The sequence below is a fragment of the Stegostoma tigrinum genome, chromosome 15, assembly GCF_030684315.1.
Source record: "Stegostoma tigrinum isolate sSteTig4 chromosome 15, sSteTig4.hap1, whole genome shotgun sequence".
NCBI classification, from domain to species: Eukaryota; Metazoa; Chordata; class Chondrichthyes; order Orectolobiformes; family Stegostomatidae; genus Stegostoma; species Stegostoma tigrinum.
In genome coordinates this window covers 20573307-20598603 of record NC_081368.1, presented here as the reverse complement: position 1 = coordinate 20598603, position 25297 = coordinate 20573307, and the positions used below count along the sequence as shown (strand labels likewise).

Genomic DNA, 25297 nt, shown 5'->3' with positions numbered 1-25297 from the left:
TCAGGTCATTGGCGCGTCATGCGCCCTACGGAGACACCCCGCCTTTCCCCACACTTGATTGGCTTTCGACGCTTGAGTGGCAACGTACCTGGCGGAAGGCCTATTTTCAAGTGGTCGGTACGACTGTCCGTCAACGGCAGACTCCGCCCTCCCTCGTTAGCATAAGTGAGTATGGTCCGCTCCATTAAGTGTACGTCACAGGTTGTTTTTTTTACCGTGATTGAGAAAGGGGAGTGTGTGTTTCTGTGAGTGAGTGAGTGTGTATGTGTGTGGGGTTGGGAGGGGGGAGGGGTAAAATCGTTCCATTTAGATGTTTGTTTTCTTTACGGGCAAGTTGGAGAGATGTTTACGGAGCCAGAACCTTGACTGGAAGAAAGAGAGAGAAAAAAAACCCTTAGACAACCGCGCGGTGAAGAGGTGGCGGGGTTTCCTTCCATCCGCAGGCGGCGGCGGGGGTGGGGGTAGGGAGGGAAGCACCCGGTTACAATGGCGAGTTCGCCCAATTATTACCACCAGGAGCAGTTACTACTACACCGGCACTACAACAACGAAAATGACCGACGCGCCGGGGACACGGCTACGAGGAGAAGAACGACGACGGTCGCGGCGGCTAGGACGGTGGTAACAACAACAACAACAGCAGCAGCGGCGCCAGGATTATTACCAGCAGCGGCAGTATCGTCGTCAACGGTTAGAAGCGGACACGCGACGACGGAGCTGGCACAGCGCGAGATCCCGGTCGATCAGCACCCCCCGGCACGGCTCGAGCGGGCGCTTAACGTTACACAGCCTTGCAATGTGCGCGACGCCGCCGTCAGCAGTGGCGGCGGCGGCGACGGCGACCACAACAACAGCAGCAGCAGCGCGCGCGAGCCGGCGGTTTGCTCCACGCAGCGCGAGACGGTTGCCCCCGCGGGGCGCGAGGTCTCCGCGGCGCGAGGGGCGGCCAGCACCACCGCGACCGCCACCACCTCGACCACCATGGACTGTCACGAGGACGTGAGGAAATACGGCTACATGAGGAAGCAAAAGCACGGCCACAAGCGCTTCTTCGTGCTGAGGGGGCAGAGCCACTTGGGTCCGGCCAGGCTCGAGTACTACGACAGCGAGAAAAAATGGAGAAACCGATCGACCGCCCCCAAAAGGGTCATCCTGCTCTGTCAGTGCTTTACGGTCAGTAGGCGAGCTGATGCCAAAAGTAAATACCTCGTAGCTCTGTACACAAAAGATGAGTACTTCGCCATGGTGGCAGAGAATGACCAGGAACAAGAGAGCTGGTATTTGGCCATAAGTGAACTAATGAATGAAGGGAAGAAGGTACCGCTGGAGCCCGACGAAGTGGAGAACTATGGTAATTTAACTCCAGGCACCGTTTTCAAAGAAGTGTGGCAGATTAATGTGAAGCCCAAAGGGCTGGGGCAAACCAAGAACCTGACGGGGGTGTACAGGTTGTGTCTTTCCAGCAAGATGATTCATTTTGTTAAAATCAATTCTGACGTGCCTTCCGTGCATTTGCAGCTGATGAACATCAGGAGGTGTGGTCACTCTGAGAACTTTTTCTTTATTGAGGTTGGCCGTTCTGCCTCTATTGGCCCTGGTGAGTTGTGGATGCAGGTAGACGATTCAGTGGTGGCTCAAAACATGCATGAGACGATTTTAGAGACAATGAGAGCTTTGAAAGCTTTTACTGAGTTTCGTCCCAGAAGTAAAAGTCAATCCTCTGGGACAAACCCCATATCATTTTTGACTCGAAGGCATCTTGGTAATTTACCGCCAAGTCAGACTGGATTGCAAAGGCGTTCCAGGACTGAGAGCATGACTAGTGCCTCGGCCTCAAGGAGTGAAGCATATCGTTTTCGAACATCCAGTGAAGGTGAAGGTACCATGACACGACCCTTTGGATCTGTTACTGGAAGTTTAATCCACCTAAATTCTGCAAGGATGGGCTTAAGCAGGGGTGACGGAGGTGGAAGGTATGTAAAGCCGCCTTTTGGTCCCTCGAACCATAGTCGATCAGTATCTCTGCCTGTGACATACCTACCATCTACGACAAGCCCTGTAAGTGTTTCTTCCAGCAGTGGACATGGTTCTGCATCTGATCCTCTTACACGACCATCTAGTTCATCCATTTGTGGTTCTCCAAGTGATGGTGGATTTATTTCCTCTGATGAATATGGATCAAGTCCTGGGGACTTTAGATATTTCCGTGTACGGAGTAATACACCAGATTCACTTGGTAATACACCACCTATTCAAGAAGAAAATTGCTTGTGTGATTATATCTCAATGGACAAACATATAAATGCTGTAAATTACGAAGGCAGATCCAGAGATGATTATGTAGTTGCTGAGAAAGGGTACAGAAAGAGAACCCACTCTCTGACCAGTTCCGGTGCTGTGGTAATGCATCAAAAAACAACACAAACGACTTCGTCTTTAGATGAGTCTAATGTTGATTCAAATCGTGTGGTTATTAACAGCCAGTTATCCTGTTCTGCATCACCAAAGTTGACCTCTAATTCTTACCACAAAGATTGTAGTGACATTGAGATTGGGACATCAGTAAACCAAAGCCAAAACAAAGCAAGAGGTGATGGTTATATGCCAATGATGCCTGGTGTTGCATCTGCTAGCCATAATAGAAGCCAAGATTATATGCCAATGAATCTTAAAAGCATTTCTGGTCCGAAACAAATTAGTTCTTTGTCACCAAGTCAAATGGACTCCAGGGGATACATGGTGATGTCCCCCAGTGATAGCAGTTCTCCAGTGCGATGCATGTTTACAGAGTACAGTTCAAAACTAGGGAGCAACAATGAAAAATTATCTAGTGAATACATGGATATGTCCCAGAAAAACCTGAATACACAAAAATTATCCAATGATGGCTTCTATAACCTCAATAGCCCTGATGCTCCTAAATCCTACAGCTCGTATTATTCATTGCCTCGATCATTCAAAACTCCCTCAGAGGAAAATGGTGAACATGATGAGTATGTTCCTATGTGTTCGCCAGGAAAGTTGATATATGGAGAAACATCAGTGTTTACTGGCAGTGTTGGTAACAGTGATTTAGTTCATGATACTTCTCAATCTCCAAGGACACAAAACCAAGATGAGCGTGTTTTCCAAAAAGGAAAAGTTGAGAGACCCACGAGATTGTCCCTTGGCACGCCAGAAGTAAACACTTCACCAAAACTGTTTGAGCATAGTTTGCTGCCAGAGCCAAAAAGTCCAGGAGAATACATCAACATTGCTTTTAATGAAAAAGCTAGTAATACACCATATTCTCTATCAGCCGAAGGATCCCCATCTTCACTTGGCTCCAGTAGTGAACATAGACGGTCGCCGTTGTCAGACTACATGAGTGTTGATTTAGATGTACTGTCACCAAAGCCAGCTATTCTTTCCTCAAATCCTTTGACTAGTATGACCATTGCTTCAGGTTCTAGTATAACCAGAAGCCAGCCAAATGATGCTTACATCAGTGTTCCTCTTGGTGCCACATGTGTCAACACGCCTGCTGTGATGGATGATTACACAGAAATGACATTTAATTTGGCAGTAACAGCCTCTCATCCTACTTCACCAAAGTCAGACAATGTAGAGGTGACCAGTCCTACAGCCATTGTGAAGAGGTTGTGCATTATTGATCAATATCCCAATATAAATACATTTCCTATCTCTAAACCTCCTGATGCCAATCATGGTCCGAAGGTAATCCGTGCTGATCCACAGGGAAGAAGGCGGCACAGCTCAGAGACATTCTCATCTACACCCACAATGGCACCCTCTTCTCCTTTTTTTGCTGATGGTGGCAAAAGGCATAGTTCTGCTTCATTTGATAACGTTTGGCTTAAGCCAAATGACTGCCTTAGTGATGAGCATCGGAGTACCATGTGCAGAAATACATCTGCTGGATTTCAGAATGGATTGAACTATATTGCGTTGGACTTGAGGGAAGATCACGGATGTTGTGAATCAAATGGAAGTGTGCAGACTTCAGATCACCTCCAAGTTGCCAGCAGCACAGACTCTCGAGGTTACGCCAGCATAGACTTTACCAAATCAGATGGACTGAACTATGCATCTGCAACTGAAGGTTTGTTCTGTTTTTGTTCTTCCATATTTCGGGTGATCAAGGTACCAAGTTTTATGTGAGGTTAACAAAAATTAACTGGATATCAAAATGGTAGGTGGAGATTTCAAAGTGACTTGGCAGGTTGCAGGAAGTGAAAAGGTGGTTTGTAATCCTGGTGCACTTTAAACCTTATTTTAGAAAGTTAGAGCTATATTAGTGGGAGGGGCTAGTATCAAGAGAGATGAAACTAAATTTTGACTTTCTCCTATAATAACAACAGTTTCTTCCCTGTCACTATCCTTCTCTTGAATTAGTTTTCTGGAAGTGATGAATTAAACTTAGAGAAATTTTCTCTGAGAGTGTGTGTGTGTGTGTGTGTGTATTGTATCAATGAATGTACCACTTGCCCTGGGTTTAATGCAAGTTTGCATGACCAGTCATTTTTCTGCTGTGCGTAATTGCATACAAGTTTTGGTCAATAGACTCATTCTCCAATGACTAACCAAAAAGGCATTTGACTGAAATGGGAGGAAGAAGTTGTGTTTGTAGCCATATGTTTCACATAAACAAATGTAAAAGTATGGTCTTGAATGCAGATGGGAGGAGATTATGTTGCACTGTTTTTGTAATGCTGTATTTATTCAGGTTAAAATCAGTTGCAGTGTCATTTTGAATTTTTGACACATCAATATAGTTTTCCAGATACGAGCAGAGTTCTGATTAGTATAAATGACCAACTGAGATATCTGGGTAACTGCCAATTGCTACTAATGATGCTGTATCCCTGTTAACTTTAAAAGGAATTCATTGTCTGCTGAATTAATTGTTGTCTAGATCATGCTGAAAAAGCTGACTTGGTGATCTGTTTGCTTATTGATCCATGAGCTCAAACTGCATGAAGAGGTCATAAGCTGTGGATTTAGTGATAAATACAAAGAGAGCAAATGTTGCTCAGTTTCCCAACCTGTTGAAACAACAGTGCGCACTGAGTGAAAGAGGAGTGTTGTGAGTTGTCATGTATGGAGGTGATTCAGGTGAAATGTTCAGTTTTCTGTTTAAGAATTTTGAAAGTTTTCTTTCAATCTACTTTTGGGCACTTTATGGTAGACCATCTTTGTTCTAGTGTATAATTACACCTGTTCATAGGGCTGTTAAATACTTGACACTTCAGTATGTGTTTCTGTAGAAGGAAAGCAAATTATGAAGTCACTGTCATAAAGCTTGATGTGATATTGCTTTCTGAATGTGAGTATTACAGATTTAAAAATATCATTGTTGGAAGGCTGAATTTGATTTGAATGAGAGTAACTTTCCTACTTTCGGAATCTTGTATTCAGTAGTATTGTGTAATAGACACAAGTTAAACTGCATAATGGTTGAAGAAAGGGTGAATTTAAAAAGAATGTTTCCTTGTGAGAAATTATTACTTAAATGTGAAGATTTATTTCCTTTTTATTAGTACGTAGTAAAGCAAGTGATTGATTTATTCTCGCAATGTTGTTTATGGACAAGGGAAAGAAATATACATGTTAAGACATTTTGCTGCAATTGTACATGGCATTGGTGAGACCAAATCAGGAATATAGTGTAGAGTTTTGGTCTCAAATTTTCAGAAATGATAGTATTTGAGACAGTTTAAAGAAGGAACCAGTTGAATGATCTTATACTGAAGGGATTATCTTTTGAGAAAACTTCCATTCTTTTGGGTTTAAGCTTGAAATATATGAGGCTCCGAGAAGAATTTACAAGTTTGATGCCAGAAAAATAGCTTCCCCTTTTGAGGAGAGCAAGGAACTATAGAATACAGCTCATGTTCAAGGGCTCCTATTTAATACTAGGAGAAATTTTCTCTGTCAGTTGATGATTTGTTGTGGCCTTGACTGCCTTTAGTGGAAGAGAACATGTCACTGCTTTTAAGGCTGAATTAAGTTCTTGATTGCAACAAAATCAAAGTTGGGAGAGGAGGCAGCAAAGTGAGGTGAGATTTCAGTCAGATCAGTCATGGTCTTATGGAATAGCAGAGCGGACTTGAGGTGCTGGATGGCAACCTTCTGATAGTACTTCCAATGCTAGTATGCTCTTCATTGATTGTGGTAGAGAAACCTTTTTGATTTACTAGTCAACAGCACATTTATGCAATAGACCAAACATATTCACAACACAAAAGTAACATGCAGTTACATCTGACTAACATAAGTACTTAGCTCAAGACTGAAATATTGGGATGGATTATGTAGAGATTTGTCAAATGTTTTGGTGGTAAAGATGACCTTCCAAGGAGAAAAGGCTGGAGATCATTGTGCAGAGACTTGCTGAACAGACACCCAGGAATGTGGCTGTGACAATAAGAATGGGGAGCAAGGAGGCAACAAACGCCCAATAAGAACAGCCTGCAGGGAAGCCAAAAGGGCTCGGGTGGTTGGAGGAAACTGGGCATGATAATGAAGATAACAAAGTGTGGAGCTGGATGAACACAGCAGGCCAAGCAGTACCTTAGGAGCACAAAAGCTGAAGTTTTGGCCGTAGATCCTTTTCTGATGAGGGGTCTAAGCCCGAAACGTCAACTTTTGTGCTCTTAAGATGCTGCTTGGCCAGCTGTGTTCATCCAGCTCCACAGTTTGTTATTTTGGATTCTCCAGCATCTGCAGTTCCCATTATCTATGATAATGAAGATATTTGAACACTGATATGAGAATTCTTTTACATTGGAGGTGTCGGTCAGAAGGACAGGTCAACCAGAACACGTTACAGCAGAACCACACTTTGTGCAGAATACAAATAGGGAGCAAAATTTTTTGAAAGTGAAGTTCACTGTATCTGGAGTTAGGGAGTCTGAAGTTCATTAAATATTAATTTTTGATTGTTGAAATACAGTTCTACCTGAGCGTTACTGAATGGGTTTTGTATTTTGTAATTTTACTCAAAGAAATGAATTGTATCACATGATCTTTTGATGTACGAACTTAACTAATACTGTTATCATAGATTTGGCAAAAGAAAAAACATGATTAAAATACATCTGTGTGACACACTGATATCATAGATGTGAACATAATCTGATTTTTGAAACAGGAAGGCAATACAAATTGGACTGTTGTGGGACCTCTGTGGTTATGGCATTTTCTTTTATACTTAAGCACTCATCAGTTTTTGATTCTTGGTGGGTAAAGAGCGAGGTCACTAGCATATTGGTGACCAACCATATTGGTCCCCAGAATGTGCTGGTCATCAATCAAAGGTTGAGCAAGTTTCAGAACGGGGTATAAATATGGTTCTGTCTGTTCCCTCTGGTTGCCAACAATTTGTTATTCTTCCATCATATTTAACATGATTAATGTTAAACCAATGAATATGTTTCTCAAATTTACTTCATTGTTATGTTGTAATGAGTAGTTGTATCATTTTTTTAGCTTTCGTTTTCTAAACCTGTTGCTTGTTTTGAATTTAATAGATATCAAAATTTTGTTTGTGTCTTCATGTTGACCTGTCGTTTTGGCTGTGGCCAATTTTTCTATTGAGGTTTTGACTATTTTTTGGCTTGCAAAAAACTTACAAAAACATCTTTTTTAAATTAAGAAAAACTGTTGTCTTTAATGGGCTTTTTCCCTGAAATTAGAGTGGTGCTCGCTTCTCGGTCTGTTGATCCTTTTTTTTCACACTGATTCCCTCTTCCCAATGTGGGCTCTCCCTCATTTGACTAAGTGGGTATGCTGCTCTCCTTACTTCAAAACTGTTGAACTATGGTGATGTAGAGTGGAGAGCACTACTTGGAAGACCTTTCCAAAGTCCAGATCCATAGAGTTGAAGTAAGAGAAAAAAGTAAACCATAAGCACAAGTAACAGAAGTCACTGGGACTTTGCTGGCAGGATGGCTCAGGCTTACAGACTGCATATTGACTTTGTGCTGTGCTGCAGTTTGGTTAACTCCTAAATTTTTCAAATTGCAAAAATATTGTTTTATTAATTAAAAAAAATACTTTATATGCATACACAGTTGGTAAAGCAATGTCTTGCCCCTTACCTTTAAAACTATGCCCTCTTGTGATTGACTTCTCAACCAAGGGGGACAACTACTGACTATTCATACCCATCATAACGTTATACACCTCAGTCGTGTCCCCACTCAGACTTCTTTGCTTTAGAGACAACAACCCAAAAGCCTATCTAGTCTCTCCTTATAGCACAAATTTTCTATCCCAGGCAACATCTTAAGATTTTTCCACATCCTGTTTGCAGTTCCTTTTTCTTGCCCCTTTTTGTTCTTATGATTGCTGTCATAAGTTCCCTCCTGTGCTTCTGTATTCCTCTAGGGCTATAACTATCTTGCTCCGTTTGGATTTGCTAGAATCCCTACTCCTCTTCCTTATTGCAACCTGAATTCTCCTAGACATCCAGGGTTCTCTGAACTTATTGCTCCTATATTTCCCTCCGAAGGGTACATGTTGGAGCTGTCCTTTCCCCGGCTCCTTTTTGAATGCTCCCCACTGCTCTGTTGTGCGTTTATCCACCAGGAGCTGTTCCCAGTCTGCGGTGGCCAGATAGAGTCATATAGCATGGAAACAAGCCCTTTGGTTCAACTAGTTCATGCTGACCATGTTCCCAAATTTAACTAGCCCCCCTTGCCTGCAGTTAGTCCATAACGCTCCAAACCTTTCCTATTCATGTACTTATCCAAATGTTTTTAAAATGTTGTAACTGTACCTACATCTACCACTTTCTCTGGCAGTTCATTCTACACACAAACAACTTTGTTTTAAGAAAAAGGTTACCCCTCCCAACCCTTTTAAATCTTTCTCCTCTCACCTTAAAAATATGCCTCCTAATTTTGAACTTCCCCACCGAAGGGAAAAGACCTGATTTTATAAACCACTACAAGGTTGTCCCTCAACCTCCTACAATGCAGTGACAAAAGTCCCAGCCTTTCCAGACTCTGTCTTTTTTTTAATAACTCGAGCACTCCATTCCCAACAACATCCAGATAAACCTTCTCTGAACCCTCTTGAATTTAATAATACCCTTCCTGTCACAGGGTGACCAGAGCTGCACACAGTGCTCCAGAAGAGGCCTCATCAATGTCCTGTGCAACCTCAACATGACTCCTGCTTTATCTTAGTAAAATCTGTCTTTTCACCCAGTCCAAAGCCGTCTTTTGCAGGCCATCTTTTTTCCTTGTCCAGGTTGAGGTTAACCCTTTGCACTGGAAGACCAACGGGTTTTGGGCATGCCAAAGTACATCAGCCCAGTGAAAGACTGTCTTCCAGCCACTGTCACCATTTGTCTTGGTGTGCTTCTGGGAGCAGATGTATAGCACAGACCCCTGTGCTCAGGCTAAACCTTAACAAAATTCACTGAATCCCTCCCCTGACTTTCCTTGTATAGGCACATTCTTGGAGGAGATGTGTGGCAGACCCCCTCCCACAGCCACTTAAAGGGCAGCATGCAGTAGCTTAGAGTTTGGGCATGTAATAAAGAATCTGTCAGCTAGTGTGCCCTTCTTGCTGTCAGCCAAGCAACATCTTGGTGCTTATTGTAATGTTCTCGTGATTAGGTGTTTTGCTAAATGACCCTGACTGTTTGTTCTGGGAACAATGCAACGGAATCCACTGTCTCCTTTATCTGCAGAGTCTCGATGATGCTACATGCTGACCACTGCCTGATGGACTTGTAGTGAAAGGTGTTTTCCTTCACAGATTTTTGTACGAAGGACAGGTGATGTGGAAATGTCTAGCTACTTGGAATGTTCTTGGCAACAAGACCAGGCCCATTCTTCGTGACACCAGGGACATGTATAACCTCATTACACAGTGATACTTGTTATTTGTGTCCCGAGGGTCTGCACGCAGATTGTCGCAGCCACATAAAGGTGATAATCGGGATAAGGGTGGCATTGGGTACACTTCTGTCTGTGTCTCTCTTGCTTGCGCTCATGCTCATTTGCTCATCGAATTTCCCCCACCACCACCACCACCCAAAACGCACTGTTTATGTAGGAGGAGATCAGTCATTGAATGAGCTGGAAGCGTTACTGTGGTTGGTCATCGGTAACATGCAACAGAAGGCCAGGCTGCTCAGAGAGATGAGTATTAAATATTCATCAGAGATGGATAAATGGCTGTACAAGGGGGGAATCTGTCCATCTTTGACCTAGCCTTTATTTCATCTCTGTCCGCCACTGTGAGATTCCCCCACTAGTACATGACTTGACATTTTCCTACATAAAGCTCCATCTACAAAGTCTTTGTCAGCTCATTCCGCCTATTGATTATATCCTTGTAGATTTCTCATTTCCTCATCACAGCATGCCTTCCCCACAGTTGTCTATCCTCTGCAAATTTGGACAGACTGCCCCGTCGTCCAAGACAGTCGTATGAATGGTTAGTAATTGAGGCCCTAGAACTAATCCTTATGGCACTCCACCAGGGGCAAAAAAGCACCACTAATCCGAACTACCTTCTGTGCATTAACCAATCATCAATCCTGGATGGTGCAAGAACATTGCCCAATCTATCACTATTTAACTAATATCCTACCATTCTGTATTTTTTCCTACCAAAGTAGATAACTTATCTACATTCTTTTGTTGCATATCTGCCCACTCATTCAACTTGTTTAAGTAGCATTCCAACCACTATACAACCTTCTCATCACTCACAATTCCACCCAGCTTTTGTGGCATCACATTTGGAAATATTACATTTAACTGTTTCATCCAAGTCGTTGATACCTGTTATGAGCAGATGGGACCAAGCACTGATTCCTGTCATATCTTGCTAGTCTTCCACTGTCTTTAATTCGAAGACCTATTTTTTTCCTGCTCTGTTTCTCCCTACAAACCAATTCCCATTCCATACCAATACATTTCCCTCAATCCCAGTGCTTTACTTTTATCTGCTAACCTCTTTTATGTGGATCTTCATCAAAAACTTTCTGAATTGAAAGTACAAATGAAAGTGCAACGCCATCCCCAGAATCGATCCCAGTGCTTCAGATCTAAACCACCTCCTCCTACATCATGTCACTAGCCATGTACATGTCCATCTATTTTCCTATTCCTGATCTCGCTAGCATGTGGCTCCTGCAGTTATCCTCAAATTGCTACCTTTTGAGATCTTGCATTTTTAATTTATTTCCTAGTTCCGTATATTCTGCTTGCAGGACCTCAAGCTGCTTTTTACCTATACAGAGGGTTCTGCTATAATGCTGTGTTCCTGTGTAAAATTGCATTGTAGAACATCAAGCCTTAAAAATAACAGGGCCTATGGGAAAAGAGGGGTTAGGGCAGGCCACCAAAAAAATCACAATTACTCAAAAGCCTAACGCACAGAATAGTATTGTTTGAATAAATGTTTAATTCATATTTAATAATGAAATAAAAGTAAATCTAACACCTTATCTTGTAAAAATGTCAAGATGACTTGATGGAGAAGGAGACTTTGAGGTTACTCTGGTGTTAATGCAGGGGCTGAGGATCATCGCCTCCAAGTGCAGTTGTGGTTGCAGTGTTATAATTAATCCAGAAGTGGATTAGATTAGATTCCCTACAGTGTAGAAACAGGCCCTTCGGCCCAACAAGTCCACACTGCCCCTTGAAGCATCCCATCCAGATCCATCCCCCTATAACCCACACATCCCTGAACACAACAGGCAATTAGGTGGCCAATCCACCTAACCTGCACATCTTTGGACTGCGGGAGGAATCCAGAGCACCCGGAGGAAACCCACACAGACACGGGGAGAATGTGCAAACTCCACACACAGTTGCCCATTTTGCTGCTTTGCCCTTTTTCTTCTTTCATGAAGAAGTTGTTCCAAGGGTGCCAAATAAGATCGATCTTAACGAATTGCTACCCTGCTGCGTTCTGCATTATAATCGTTGTCCTCTAAGAGCTGGAACTGCTTCTCAATTTCCCTCTGGATAGAAGACAAAACAGAAGTGGAAAGCTCTTGTGGTGCTGCATCCTGGACGACTTCATCTTCATCTCCAGCTTCCACTTCCCCCTCAGCGACAAGTTATTGTAGATTAGCCGTAGAGAGGTCTTCACAGTTGGGCTTAGGTATCCTTGCTCTCCACTTCTTCATATCCAACTTGCTTTGCAAGATCAACATAATGTTCTTTGATTCTTCGGAGCTGCTCTGACTGATCAAGGGTTTTAAAATTTTGAATAAAATCTGGGAGAAGCTTCTGGCAAACTGCATGCAAGCAGTCCTCAGTGACATCACTGCAGGCCTCCTCGATAATGTCAATTGCATTCTTGATGGTAAATCTTTCATAAAATTGAAGTATACTGGACAAAGCCCACAAAATGATCATGTGGATTTCGATGTGTACTCCTCCGTGCACTGATGGAATCTTGTTACAGCTAGCACAAACTCGCGTTTTAAAAATAATAGTGTTCCCCTATTCATCAGACACGTTATAGCCAATTCGCTTGGCTGGAAAACACCTTCTAGCAGAACCTCCTTTGCTGTTGATACTAACATGACAACTTTTGGTTGTTCGCCCTCTAACTTCAAAATGTCCTGCAGCCACTCTGAGTTTCTTTACCCTGGCACCAGTGAGGAGCCATATCCTTCTGGTATTACATCTCTGATGTAGAAAAATGTGTTCCCCTCAGGATAGAATCATCTATCACTCTTACTTACCTACTGCCCATACATCAACAGTGTTCAAAACTGATAATCTGTTTGAGTGGACGAAGGACGTAGAGGATTCCTGCAGTACCTGCTAAATGATCTTGCCCTGTTTGCTATTTATCCATTCCTACCCTGCCTGTGCATTCTTACCTGCAGCTTAACCACCTCACTGTACTCACTTTCCATGAAGATCTTGATGTTGATGCTCTGTGGTGACTGTAACAACTGCTCCAAATCGAAAATGTGGATTTCCAGTTGCTGCAGCTGGACATGCCTCCTTTTCACATGGTTACTGAGGGCTCTTGTGACAATGTTTTCCCCACTGCTTCCCCTCTCTGAGTCAGGATGCAAATCCTGGGTTGAAGTCCCACCTCCTCTAGAGAGTTCTAATAACATCTCTGAACAGATTGATTAGAAAATACCACCCGAGCACTAGAAGTGTGCTCGACTTCCTAGGTGGCATGGGAGATGACTTTTGTATGACTGAACTGTCTTGCCGTGACTTGGCCTTAAATTACTCATTTGCTTTACCTAGTTTAAGGAGCATTAAATAAACAATAGGGACCTTGCCTTAGTGACTATTCTTTAACACGCTACCTAATTAAACTTAAGACCAATTTTTTTCTTTTAAAGACCAAGTAGTAGAAATATTCACTTGATCCTACTTACCAAAGCCACTGCTCTACTCACACCAGCTCCCAGTCTGTCTCAAACTTATGTTTTCATTGTGGTATCACTTTTTAGAGTGTTTCCTAAAAACATTTCCCTTGAGCAGTTTTTAAACTTCTAGCCCTCTTGTGGTTACCAATAACTTTCCTTTCTCTTTGATATTATTTTTTCTTTTTCCAAATGAGACCCACTTCCAGATTCAGGATCAGCTCAGCTGTTAAACCATTCTCCCTCAGTGCTGTTTTCAAACTGCCAAGTCACTTCTTATCTCTGGTATTTCATTCTTTGTTTGTCACTTATGTGTAGCTCCTTAAAGATAGTTCAAAGGTAGTGCTGTATTTCCGCTCCATTCACCATCTGTCACATTCTGTGAAAGAATTTTGACCAGGCCGACCAAGTAAAATCCTCTTATTTGCAATCTCTGTTAGTTATTTCCTGTTCACGTAATTCAGGTATTTAGTAACTTTATCTTAAATATTTCGTCACATTCTGCGGTGCAATTGTTAAGCAAATGAACTTTGTTATTCAGGTTAACTTTGTATTTTGGCATACTTTTAAGGGAATAACTTGACTGGAATATTATTGCAAACATGGATGCAATTGTATTTTTTTTGTTGAATGTGAAATGTTGTTACAGACTTAAATATTATATGTTTGGTATGTTGAAGATTGAGAGAAATTGTACTGTGTAAGTTGACTTTCTGCACCCAAGCGCATTTCTTGGAAGCTGTAGTTTATCAACTATGTCCCTCTATAGTAATGACAGACAGACAGATTTTTACTTGTATGTTTTATAACCAAATGACATTCTGAAGTGCTTTTCAGCCAATAAGATACTTTTGAAGTACAGTTTCTGCTGTAGTATAGGAAAGAAAGATACAGCCAGATTACATAAGTAACAAAAACTTGAAGATTTTATTTTGGTGATCTTGATTGAGGGTTGGAAATTAACCAGGCTAACCTACTTTTCTTCAAAATAAGACCCTTCACTTACATGTGAAATAACAGGTAGGACCTCTGTTTGAAATTTCATTTTGAAAAACAACAACTCTGACAGGACAGCATTCCTTCAATACTGCACTATGTTGTCAGCTTTGATTTTTGTGCTTTGCAATGGTACTTAAAATATTAAATGTATTACCAGGAAAATCATTTTATGAAGTTCAGTAGCTCAGATTTGATGCAGACTCTTCAGATATTTACACAATATAAGGTTACAGCAGCAGCAACACTGTCTTTTTCTATGACTGTGCAATTTTTGCTCTAATGCTAGCAGTTTATGATCTATGTAGCTTTGCTTTGTAAGGCCACTAGTCCTTGTTGGCAGATATTTGCTTCTTCAGAGGTGTTATTACACAGCTCCAAAGCAGGTAGGTCTTGAACCTTGGACTCCTGTCTCGGAAGTCGAGATCCTACCACCGCACCATAAAGGACCTTTGTATGTTGTCTAAAGAATAGTTTAAATTACAAACAACAGGAATGTTTGAAGCAGCACAGTATAGTGATTGGAGTCAAATTTCAGCTGGATTGGAAGAGTTCTATCAGGGGTACAATGGAACCAAAAGTTGATGAGCAAAACCAGTTGGACCATGGGTGATCTTTGAACAAGACGCTTCAAGTACAAGCTAAGAACATTACGTACTAGCAAAACCCATTTCCATGAATGAACGTAAAATAAAGAAATGGTTTTATAAAATGTACATTGTAAGACAGATGGATTCTTCAAGCAGGAACTGGGTCAACTACTGTGGGTTGAGGGTGGACGTGAAGAGGAGAGACTGGAGTAGCAGAAAATAAGAATAGAATGACAATCCTCGTTTAAAAAAAACTAAAAATCTGCTACCAGCATGTTAATAGTTAGCTCTTACTAAGAGTTGGAGTGGATTTTACCATGGACAGAGGTCGTGATAACACGACATGTGTGAGGTACAGGGCATGGCTTGAGTTATTGATTATTAAGGAAGTGGATGTTGACAAAATATGTCAGAAGTGGAGGTTGTAGAGGTATTGGATGAGATATTAAATTATTAGCCTGCCTTTCCAGCACACTATCCCTAAGTCACCACCAGGTTTATATTCCAGGTTGCAAAACAGCTGAGGCTAGAGATAGGGCAAGGGCTTGCCATAACCTTCCAAACTTCCCCAGGCATGGGGGAGCTACCAGAGGATAGAGAGTGACAAATGTGTCACCCTTATTCAATAAAAAGTGTAAGGGCAATCTTAGTAACTACAGTCTGGTTAGCTTAACATCAGTGTTGAGTGAGGATTTGAAAATAAAAGTTAGGTAGAAGTAATATTAAAGCCAGTTAAGGGGAATGCAATGGGTGTTACCTAGCTGGATTTTAAGAAAGCATTTAATATAATACCAACTTAAAGGTTGGTTAACAAAATTATGAATGTGGAGGTCAGTGAATGAGAAACATTGGTTTAAGGCCAAAAAACAGGCAAGTACAGTCAATGGTGGGTAGACAGTAGTCTTCCCCAGTGGCCAGTAGGACCATTGCTTTTTGTTTGATATACATTACTTTGATATCAGAACACAATAAAATTTCCACGTTTGCCAAGGAAACTAAAATTGAATGAGTGCTAAACAGTGAGGAAGATGCAAGTGAAGAGCAACAGAATATGGATTAATGGAATGGACAGACAGGGGACAGAGAAATGTGACATGGGCAATTTTGTCAGTCTGAATAGGGGTAGGCATTCAGAATACCCAGGGGTGATGGACAAATTTGCCCCTGAAAGGTCAGTTGCAGGCATCAAATTTCTTGTGCGCGCTCTCTCCTTCTCTCCTTCCTCCTTCACCACTGTGCTCTCCACCCCCCCCCCCCCCCCCCCAATCTGATCTCTCCCTTGTCCTTGGTCCTCAGTGCGCTCTCTGTTCTCAACTCCCTCTGTTTGCCTATCCTACCCCACCCTCTCACCTCTTGACCAACGTAACATCCATGAATACTCCCAGTTTAATGGACGACCTGATTTTTGTGAACACCCTGCCACTGTTTGTTGAAAATACAGTGAAGCATCCAGTGATGGCTAAAACCCAGGAGATTTTTGAGAGGAAAGGATGGGGTGATGACCCATAATGATGATGAGTTGTGATGAGTTCTTCCTTTCATAATGTAATATTTAGATTAAAATTTTTTTCTAAAAAATCTTAGCAGAGTCGTAACAGCTTTTTATGTCTGAATCGTTAATTCCCTTGCGAATGTTCATGGGAGGTTGACTCCGAATGAAGTCAGCTGGTGAATGCAGGTTAGAAGAGCAATGTCTTATTGTATCAATATGTGAGCTTTATTTTCCCATTTTCCCCTCTTTAAGTTTTGGACTTTATACAATGTAAATAAATTCTATGTACAGCTTTGGTTTGTGGCTTTATTCATGAACAAGAAATAGGGCGTCACTGGCTGGGTAACATGTATTGCCCATCCCTAATTGCCCAGAAGGCAGTTCAGAGTCACCCATGTTGCTGTGGGTCTGAAGTTACGTGTAGGCCAGACCAGGTAAGGATGGTAGTTTCCTTCCCTGAAGGCCATTTTAGTGACTGGGTTTTTCCGACAACTGACAATGGATTCATGTTTGTCGTTAGATTCTTAGTTTCAGATATTTCTTATTGAATTTAAATTTCACCTTCTGCCATATTGGGATTTGAACCTGGGTCTCTGGATTAACAGTCCAGCTGTAATACCACAAGACCATCCCCCGCCCCCCGTTAATAATTCAACAGAATTTGCAGCTGTTGTAGAAGTAGAGAAATGGGTTCAAGCAAAGAATATTTTCTTCTGGATAGACCGAGGAGCAAGAAAATGCAAAACTTTAGCATTTATTGTGTTTAACCAGTAGCGGGTATAGCTATGTTGTGACAACTCCAAATAGATGGTCGTTATAAAATGTGGATATAAAAATTTCTAATACAACATGTTAATGCGATAAAATGTATGCTTGTAATGTAGGTATAAATTGGGTAGAGATTTATATTCATAGACCTGAAGACTTGTATTATCGCACAAAGCATTATTGATCCAAATGTTCCATAGCATCCATGAAGAAAAAAATGTTTCACTGGAGTCAAATTGGCCAGAGTGGTGTTGACAGGGGCTCCTGGCTTCATAGGCCTGACACACAGACTGCTGGAAAGGCAGCAGGGTGTTGGCTGCAGCAATGGCAGAGCGAGGACTCCTGGCTGTAGTAGGCCTGGAGCGTTCACATTTTTCAGACGTCCCTGAGCAGTGCTTGAGACCTCGGCTAATGAAGACAAACTTTATTTAGGACTTTCTTTTCATCTTCTTATACCTCAATGGTGCTGGAATCTGACGACAGAACACTTTCTCTGTATCTCCCTATGTGACAATAAAGAATTCATCATTCAGCATTATAGTTTTACCAATTCTATAACAGTAAAATTTAAGTTTTATTCTGCAGAACCACTGACCTTTTTTAAAGTATTCTAGCTCAAACAATAATTGTCTACTTAATTAGTTGACATAAAACTATTCATTGGATTTTGTTGTATATTTATCTATCGGAGCAAGAGGTTGGCTAAGTGAACCAAGATAATCAAATCACTCAATCAATAAGGAAGCAGGAACGCTTAGCAGCAGTTGTCCTTTCTCCCCTCTTTAATTTTGGCTTCACTGTCAAAGAATTCTTGTTTTTACTCCTGTGTGTATTTGTATGTTGTCTGTCCCCCTCCCACCCCCCCCATGAATCCCTGCCTGCACATCCTTGTGTACTTGACTATTTCTGTGCTGTGTGTCTGAATATGACCTCCTAATGCTCCTGTGCACTGCGATTGTCTGCTTCAATGCAGATAAAGCCTGTCACACCCTTCTGAGAAATGTCACTGAAGTATTTGTATGCATGCTGTATTTTAATGTAGGTACAAAACATTCTTTTTCATCTTTAGACTAGTGTTGCCACAAGAAATATAAAATTCATATCCACAAGTGATTTTATATTACTAAATGATTGGATCACAGTAAGACCTTGCTTAGTAAATTTCGTGAAAATATAGCAACTGTCCAAGCTGCTCATCTCATTGTATCTGCCCTAAACATAGTTGATCATCCCACCTATATCCTTTAATGTCATTATTCTTAACTAATCTATCTATTTCTGTTTTGAACCTGGTTCTGTGATTGAGCTTCTGCAGCTTTCTGGCAAAGAGAATTTTAAAGACTCACCACCCTCTAAAGTGAAGAAATTCTTCCACACACCAGTCTTAAATGGCCTCCATATCCTAAAATTATGAACCTGTATCTAGGGTCACCAGCCAGCAAGAACACTCAGATATAGATGTTTTTGCTCTGCAAAAGTTTTAAGTTTCAGTCAGATCTCCTTTCATTCTTTGGAACTCTAGAGCCTGTGGACCCAGTTTCCTCGGCCTTTTAATAGAAAATCATACCATCCCAGGGATTAATCTGATGAACCAGCATTACATTTCTCCTTTGGCAAGTATAATTTCTTCCTTTTCAGAAAAGGCCGTAATTACATTACTTCAGATGATACCTCATCAAAGCTGTATACAACTGCAGCAAGATAGCTTTTGTTTTGTGCCCAAATCCCCTCAAAATGGACACCAACACAGTTTGCATTTCTAATTCCCGATTGCACCGGCATTCAGCTTTTAGCAGCTCATAGCCATGGACACCCATATCTTTTGCATTTCACAACCCCTCAACATTTAATAAATGCTCTGCTTTCTATATTTTCAACCAAACTGAATAATTTCACACCTACTCTGATTATATTCCGTCTGCTATATTCCAGCCAATTCATTTAGCTTGTCCAAATCATCTTGAAACCTTAATTGCATTTTCCTCACAACTTGTGTTCTTATCTAGTTTGGTGTCATCAATAAATTTGAAAACATTACAGTTGGTCCCGACCCCACATCCAAATCATTTGTATTGATTGAACATATTGGACCTGCGACTCACCCTTGTTGTACCCCACTAGCAACAACCTGCTATCCGAAGAATGGTCCATTTCAATTCATACTAATATATCGTCCCAACATCATGTGCTCCAATTTTCTTACTAATCATCCCTGTGTGACTTTATCTAAAACCTTCTGAAAATCCAAATAGACCACATCATTGTTACAGAGATAGTATGAACTGCAGATGCTGGAGAGTCTGAGAAAACACGGTGTGAAGCTGGATGAACGCAGCAGGCCAGGCAGCATCGGAAGAGCAGGAAAGTTTGACATTTCGACTTGAAACGTCAAACTTTCCTGCTCTGATGCTGCCTGGCCTGCTACATTCATCCAGCTTCACACTGTTATCTCAGACCACATCATTGGCTTTCTTTTGTCTATTTAAAAAGTAACATCTTCAAAAAACTCCAAGAATTTTATCAGCCTGATTTCCCTTTGATAAATCTCTGACTGTGCCCAATTTTGCCAATTCTTTACTAATTGTTCAGCTATCGTGCTATAATGGTTCTGTAGATATCCACTCCCCTCCTTCCTCCCTTCTTAAATAACCCAAACCCTCCTTAAATCATGGGGTTACGTTTGCTGCCTTCTTGCCAGAAGGAACCCTTCCACACTCTGTAAAATTTCAAGAAATAACCACAAATGCATTCACTATCTCTATTGCTGTTTCTGTCACTGCACTGGGATGAAGCTCATCTGGTCCAGGACAATTTATTAACCCTTAATTCAGCTAATTTTTCAAGTGCTATCTCTTTACAAATTTTTCAGCATTCAGTTGCACAAGCCCCTTGATCATGACTATTTCCACAAGACTTTCTTTATTTTCCATAAGGCAAACACAAAGTAACTGTTTTTTGTTTGCCTGCCGTGTTTCTGTTCACTATAATTTCTCCTGACCTCACCCATTATAGATTCTTATCTATCCTCACTAATTTTTTTCCTCACGTTTTGATAGGAGCTTTGACTATCTGCCTTTATGTTCCTTACTAGCTTGTGATCATATTCTCTTTTTTTTATTTCCCCCCTTTTTGTTCGTTCTCAGTTTCTTGGACCTTCTATTTTCTGGGTTCTAAGTGGCTCCAATCCTTAGGCTTACCATTATTTCAGGCATTTTTGATACGTTCTTTCCTTTAATCTAATATTGTTTTCAACCTCAAGTTTTAAAAAAAAACTGAAAGAAGTGTGCATACTGAAAATCAGAAACAAAGGCAGAAATTGCTGGAAAACCTCCGGTTGGTAGCATTTGTGGAGAAAAGCCAAAGTTAATGGAGTTCTGAAGAAGGGTCACTACAGCCGAAATGTTGTCTTTGATTTTTCTCCATAGATGTTACCAGACTTGAGATTTTCCACCATTTTCCGCTTTTGTTACAGTTTTCAAATTCTTGTGTTAACCATGGTTAACACACCTTTCCCTTAAAGAAATGTATTTCTTATGGACCTCGTAGCATTCCTTTAAAGACTTGGCATTGAGTGTCTACTGTAAAATCCCTTTGTATATTTTCCAAATCCACTTGAACCAACTTTTCCCTCATAGTTCCCTTTGCTCAGATTTAAGACCCGAATTTCAGAATTGACTGTCACGTTCAGACTTCAGAAATACAACATTTCTGCGTCTGGATTTGTTTAATGACCTGAAGAAGCTTTCAAGTGTTTCCTCCTACCTTCTCCACTAAACGTGGTTGGATCTAAAGAAAATTTTCTTCAGTTATTAATCTTTGCTAAAGTGCATCAGTAATTGACAGGCGGTTTTGAATAAGAACATCAAAATACATGTAGTTCTGCTTACTGAGAAGTCTTCATTCTCTTGATTTACATAATCCAAGAATCCAGTCTTCAACTTACTGTTTTAATGAAGAAATTACCAGTGGTAGCCACTCGTGGCATAGGAACAAGAAAGAGCATAAGACATAGGAGCTGAATTTAGCTGTTTGCTTATGACTAATATACATTTCTCAATCCCATTCCCCCGCCTTCTCCCCTTTCTAATCAAGAACCTACCTCTTTTGGTCTAAAAGACACTCAATGACTTGGCCTCCGCAGCAGCAATGTCTTCCACAGTGTTGCAATTTTCAGTTGATTTAATCTCAAAATTCCAGTGTTGCAATATGTTTTAAGTGAGCAAGTCCATACTGAAGGGTTCAGCTGTAATGCCTTTCCAATATAAGGGAAAGTAGTGATGTGATTATGTCGTTGGACTAGTAATCTATAAATTAAAACAGATTCTGTGGGGACACTGGCTCAAATCCCAACAGGGTGGCTGGTAGAACTTTAATAAAATCTGCAGTGCGAAGCTACAGTCAGTAGTGTCATGAAATTACTGTTGATTGCTATTTTAACAAAAAATCTTGATCACTAAAGTTCTGATGGAGAAGGAAATCTAGCATCCTTGCTTGGTCTGACCTCCTTTCAAAAATTAACACAAATCAGGAGTAATCAGCCCCTTAGGCTTGCTGTTATCATTCACTAAGATTGTGGCTTATCCGATTGTAACTTCAAATCTATATTTGTGCGTATCCCAATAACATTTCACCCCTTCACATATATCTACTTCTGCCTTAAAAATGTTCAAGGTCTTTGTTTTGCTTTTTATTCATTCGTGGGATATGGACGTTATTGGCCAGGTCAGTATTTATTGTCCATTCCTAATTGCCCAGAGGACAATTAGGTCAATCATATTGCTATGGGCTTTCAAAAGTTATTTACATTAAGTGCAGTTTAGTGGATAATCTTACAGGGAGAAGAAGAAAAGAAGATAGCTGTTTAAGGCCAATTTTACTTTTACTGAAACACCAGAGGTGGACTGTTCCCTTTTCATTCATTCACGGGATTTGGGCATTACTAGCTAGGCCAGCGTTTATTGCCATCCCTAATTGCCCAGAGGACAGTTATGAGACAGCCACATTGCCGTGGGTCTGGAGTTGCATGTAGGCCAGACCAGATAAGGATGACAGATTTGCTTCCCTAAAAGACATCAGTGACCAGATGGTTTTTTTTTCTGATAATTGGCTACAGTTTTGTGGCCATTATTAGACTCTTAATTTCAGATTTTACCTTTTGGTTGCGTTCAAAGTCTGACATCTGCCATGGCAGGATTCGAACTTGAGTCCCAAGGACATGAACTGGTTTCTGGATTAGTAGTCTACTGATGATATCATTAATAGGCCAACACCTCCCCTAATTCCACCACCATTTCAGGAAGTTTCACCGTCCTCTGAGAAAAGAAATTCATCTGTTCAAAATGATCCCTGACTTTTAAACAGTGACTCTAGTTCTAGATTCTCCCATTAAAGGAAACATTCGCACCATGTCTATCCTGTTCAGGTTAATCAGGATTTTATGTTTAATCAAATCACCTCTTACTGATACAAGTTTCACCTCATTGAAGCCTGGCTGTTCTGAGGAAGGGTCACTGGACCTGAAGCATTAACTGATTTTTCTTCACCGATGCTGGCAGATCTGCTGAGCTTTTCTAGCAACTTCTGTTTTTGTTCATGACTTTTAGCTTCTTCATTTCTTTCGGTTTCTACTTTTTGTACTCAACATTCTATCAGCTTTCCTATTTACTTTCTGCACATGCATACTAATGTTTTGTCATTCGTGAATGAAAACCCCAGATTCCTGTCCCCCTCTCATTTAGATAATATACTGTTTTGTTCTTCCTGTCATAATAGATAATTTTCCAATTTCTAAATTATTCTCCACTTGCCACGTTTTGACTGCTCACTTAATCTGTTATTTTGGGATGTTCTTGCATCCTCTTCACAATTTGCATTCTTGTCTATCTCATATCTTAAGCAAATTTGACAACTGTATTTTCATTGAAGTCATTTGTGTGAATTGTAAACAGTTGAGGTCCCAGCACTAATCCCTGTGGCTTACTACTCATTAGATCTTGTCAAAAAAAAACAAATAAAACTGTGGATGCTAGAAATCTGAAACAAAAACAGAAATTGCTTGAAAATCTCAGAAGAACTGTATAGGGATCCTGGATGTGAAACATTAACTGTGATTTCTGTTCATAGCTCAGCCAGATCTGCTGAGATTTTCCAGCAGTTTTTGTTTTTGTTGCATCTTGTCAGCTCAGGGGAAAAAAGCTATTAAGGTTACTCTTTTCTTCATATTAGCTGGCCGATCTTCTCTCTTGCCACTGTGCTACCTCGTACGCCATGAGCTTTTATTTTCTGCTGTTTCCTTTGTGGCACCTGATCAAGTAGAAATCCATTATTTCTGTTTTATCCATAGCATATGTTATCATCTTAAAGAACTTCAATAGACTGGTCAAACTTAATTTAAATTTCAACAAGTCATGTTGACTTTGCCTGGTCAACTTGAACTTATCCTGCGGTAGCTTCTGACATTTTCCCAATGACAGATGTTAAGCTAACTAGCCTGTAGTTTTCTCTCCCTTTTTGAATGAAAATGTTACATTTGCTAAAGAGAAAGTTCCCTTGATTTGGACCGTTGTAAAATTTAAAACCAACGTATCAATTATCTTAATTGTCTTTAACATTCCACATTAACCATGGATGCTGGGTCTATTTAAAATTTTCTTGCTTGTTGGAGTGTATCTGTTCTGTATGTTATGTAATACATTGACATTGCATCTCTACTGACCTACCCTTTCACCTAATTTGTCAATTAACTTTCTCGCCCCTGATTTTGTGCCCTCGTAATTGCCCTTATTTAAATTTTTAAAATGGTAGCCTGAGACCTAATATTTGTTTTCCAACTGAATGTAAAATTCAGTATTACAGTCATTGCTATCTTTGGTGCCTTCTCTATGAGATCATAAATTCAGTCTCATTGCATAATGTCAGGTCTTATGTAACTTTTCCAGTTGGCTCCAGAACATACTGTTCTAAAAAACTATTGTGAAAACATTCTATGAGCTCCTCATCTAGGTTACCTTTGCCTACCTAATTGGTATGTAGATTATGATCTCTCATAATTATCACTATCTTTCTGATAAATTCTTCCTTTATGGCCCGTTCTACTGTGGTTACTGTTTTGGGGTCGGTTCATCACTCCCACAAGGGACTTCTTTCCTTTACTATTTCTCATTCCAACAAAACCATTCCACATCTTGGTGTCCTGAACTTGGGTCATCCTATTCTTTGTGCTAAGATGACTGTAGATCCGCAGCAATATTATTGACTCTTAACTGCTTTCTGAAAAGACCTATCAAGCCACTCAATTCAAGGACAGTTAAAGAGGGGAACAAACAGTAACAATCACATTCTATGAAAGATTAAAAAGATCCTGCGGTCTTCGTCAAACCTGTATAGCCTCAATATCTGAGATAACAAAGTGTAGAGCTGGATGAACACAGCAGGCCAAGCAGCACCAGAGAAGCAGGAAAGTTTTGGGTCTGGACCCTTCAAGAAACATCAGCTTTCCTGCTCTTTTGATGTTCTTTGGCCTGCTGTGTTCATCCAGCTCTACACCTTGTTATTTCAGATTCTCCAGCATTGGCAGTTCCTGCTATCTCTAGCCTCAGTATCAGTCTGGTGAAGTTGTACTGCGTTTCTCCAGCTCAAATGTTTTATCCATTCTGAGTTTCATGCCCAGAACTATGCTTAACATCACTTGTAATGGAACATCTGCTCTTTAGATATTCTAGGATAATAGACTGCATTCTATTGTCCTTGTAAAATGATTCATTCTGTGACCCCTAGTTTAAAAAGATTTCAAGCCCAAGTTCTAATGCATTGTTAGAGATCAGTGTCAATTTGTAAGGGGCACCAAATTACAGCCTATTACGAGTGAGACTGGGGGGGTGGGGGAGTGCATTGAATTTCTCTAGTTCCAGTACTCAACATATCATAATATAAAAGTAATTGATTTACCTGGATCCTTACAGAGCCAGTTGTACCATTTTCTCTGTTTGAATTTGAAAAGATCCATTAGCTAAGTTTTTAGTTAATAAACACAAAGTTATACATTTGTGAAAGAAATGTATTAAAAATTGCAAAAATTGA

At 40.7% G+C, this 25297-nt stretch overlaps 1 protein-coding gene across 1 annotated transcript in view; it reads left to right on the top strand.

Annotated features, from left to right (window-relative positions):
• Positions 1-480: 480 nt before the first annotated feature.
• Positions 481-25297, top strand: part of LOC125458607 (insulin receptor substrate 2-A-like) — a 73540-nt gene continuing 48723 nt past the window's right edge. The window contains exon 1 of the mRNA XM_048544016.2: positions 481-4102. Within this exon, the coding sequence (XP_048399973.1) occupies positions 487-4102 (3616 nt within the window). The 5' untranslated portion in view covers positions 481-486. The remainder of the gene's footprint in view (positions 4103-25297) is intronic.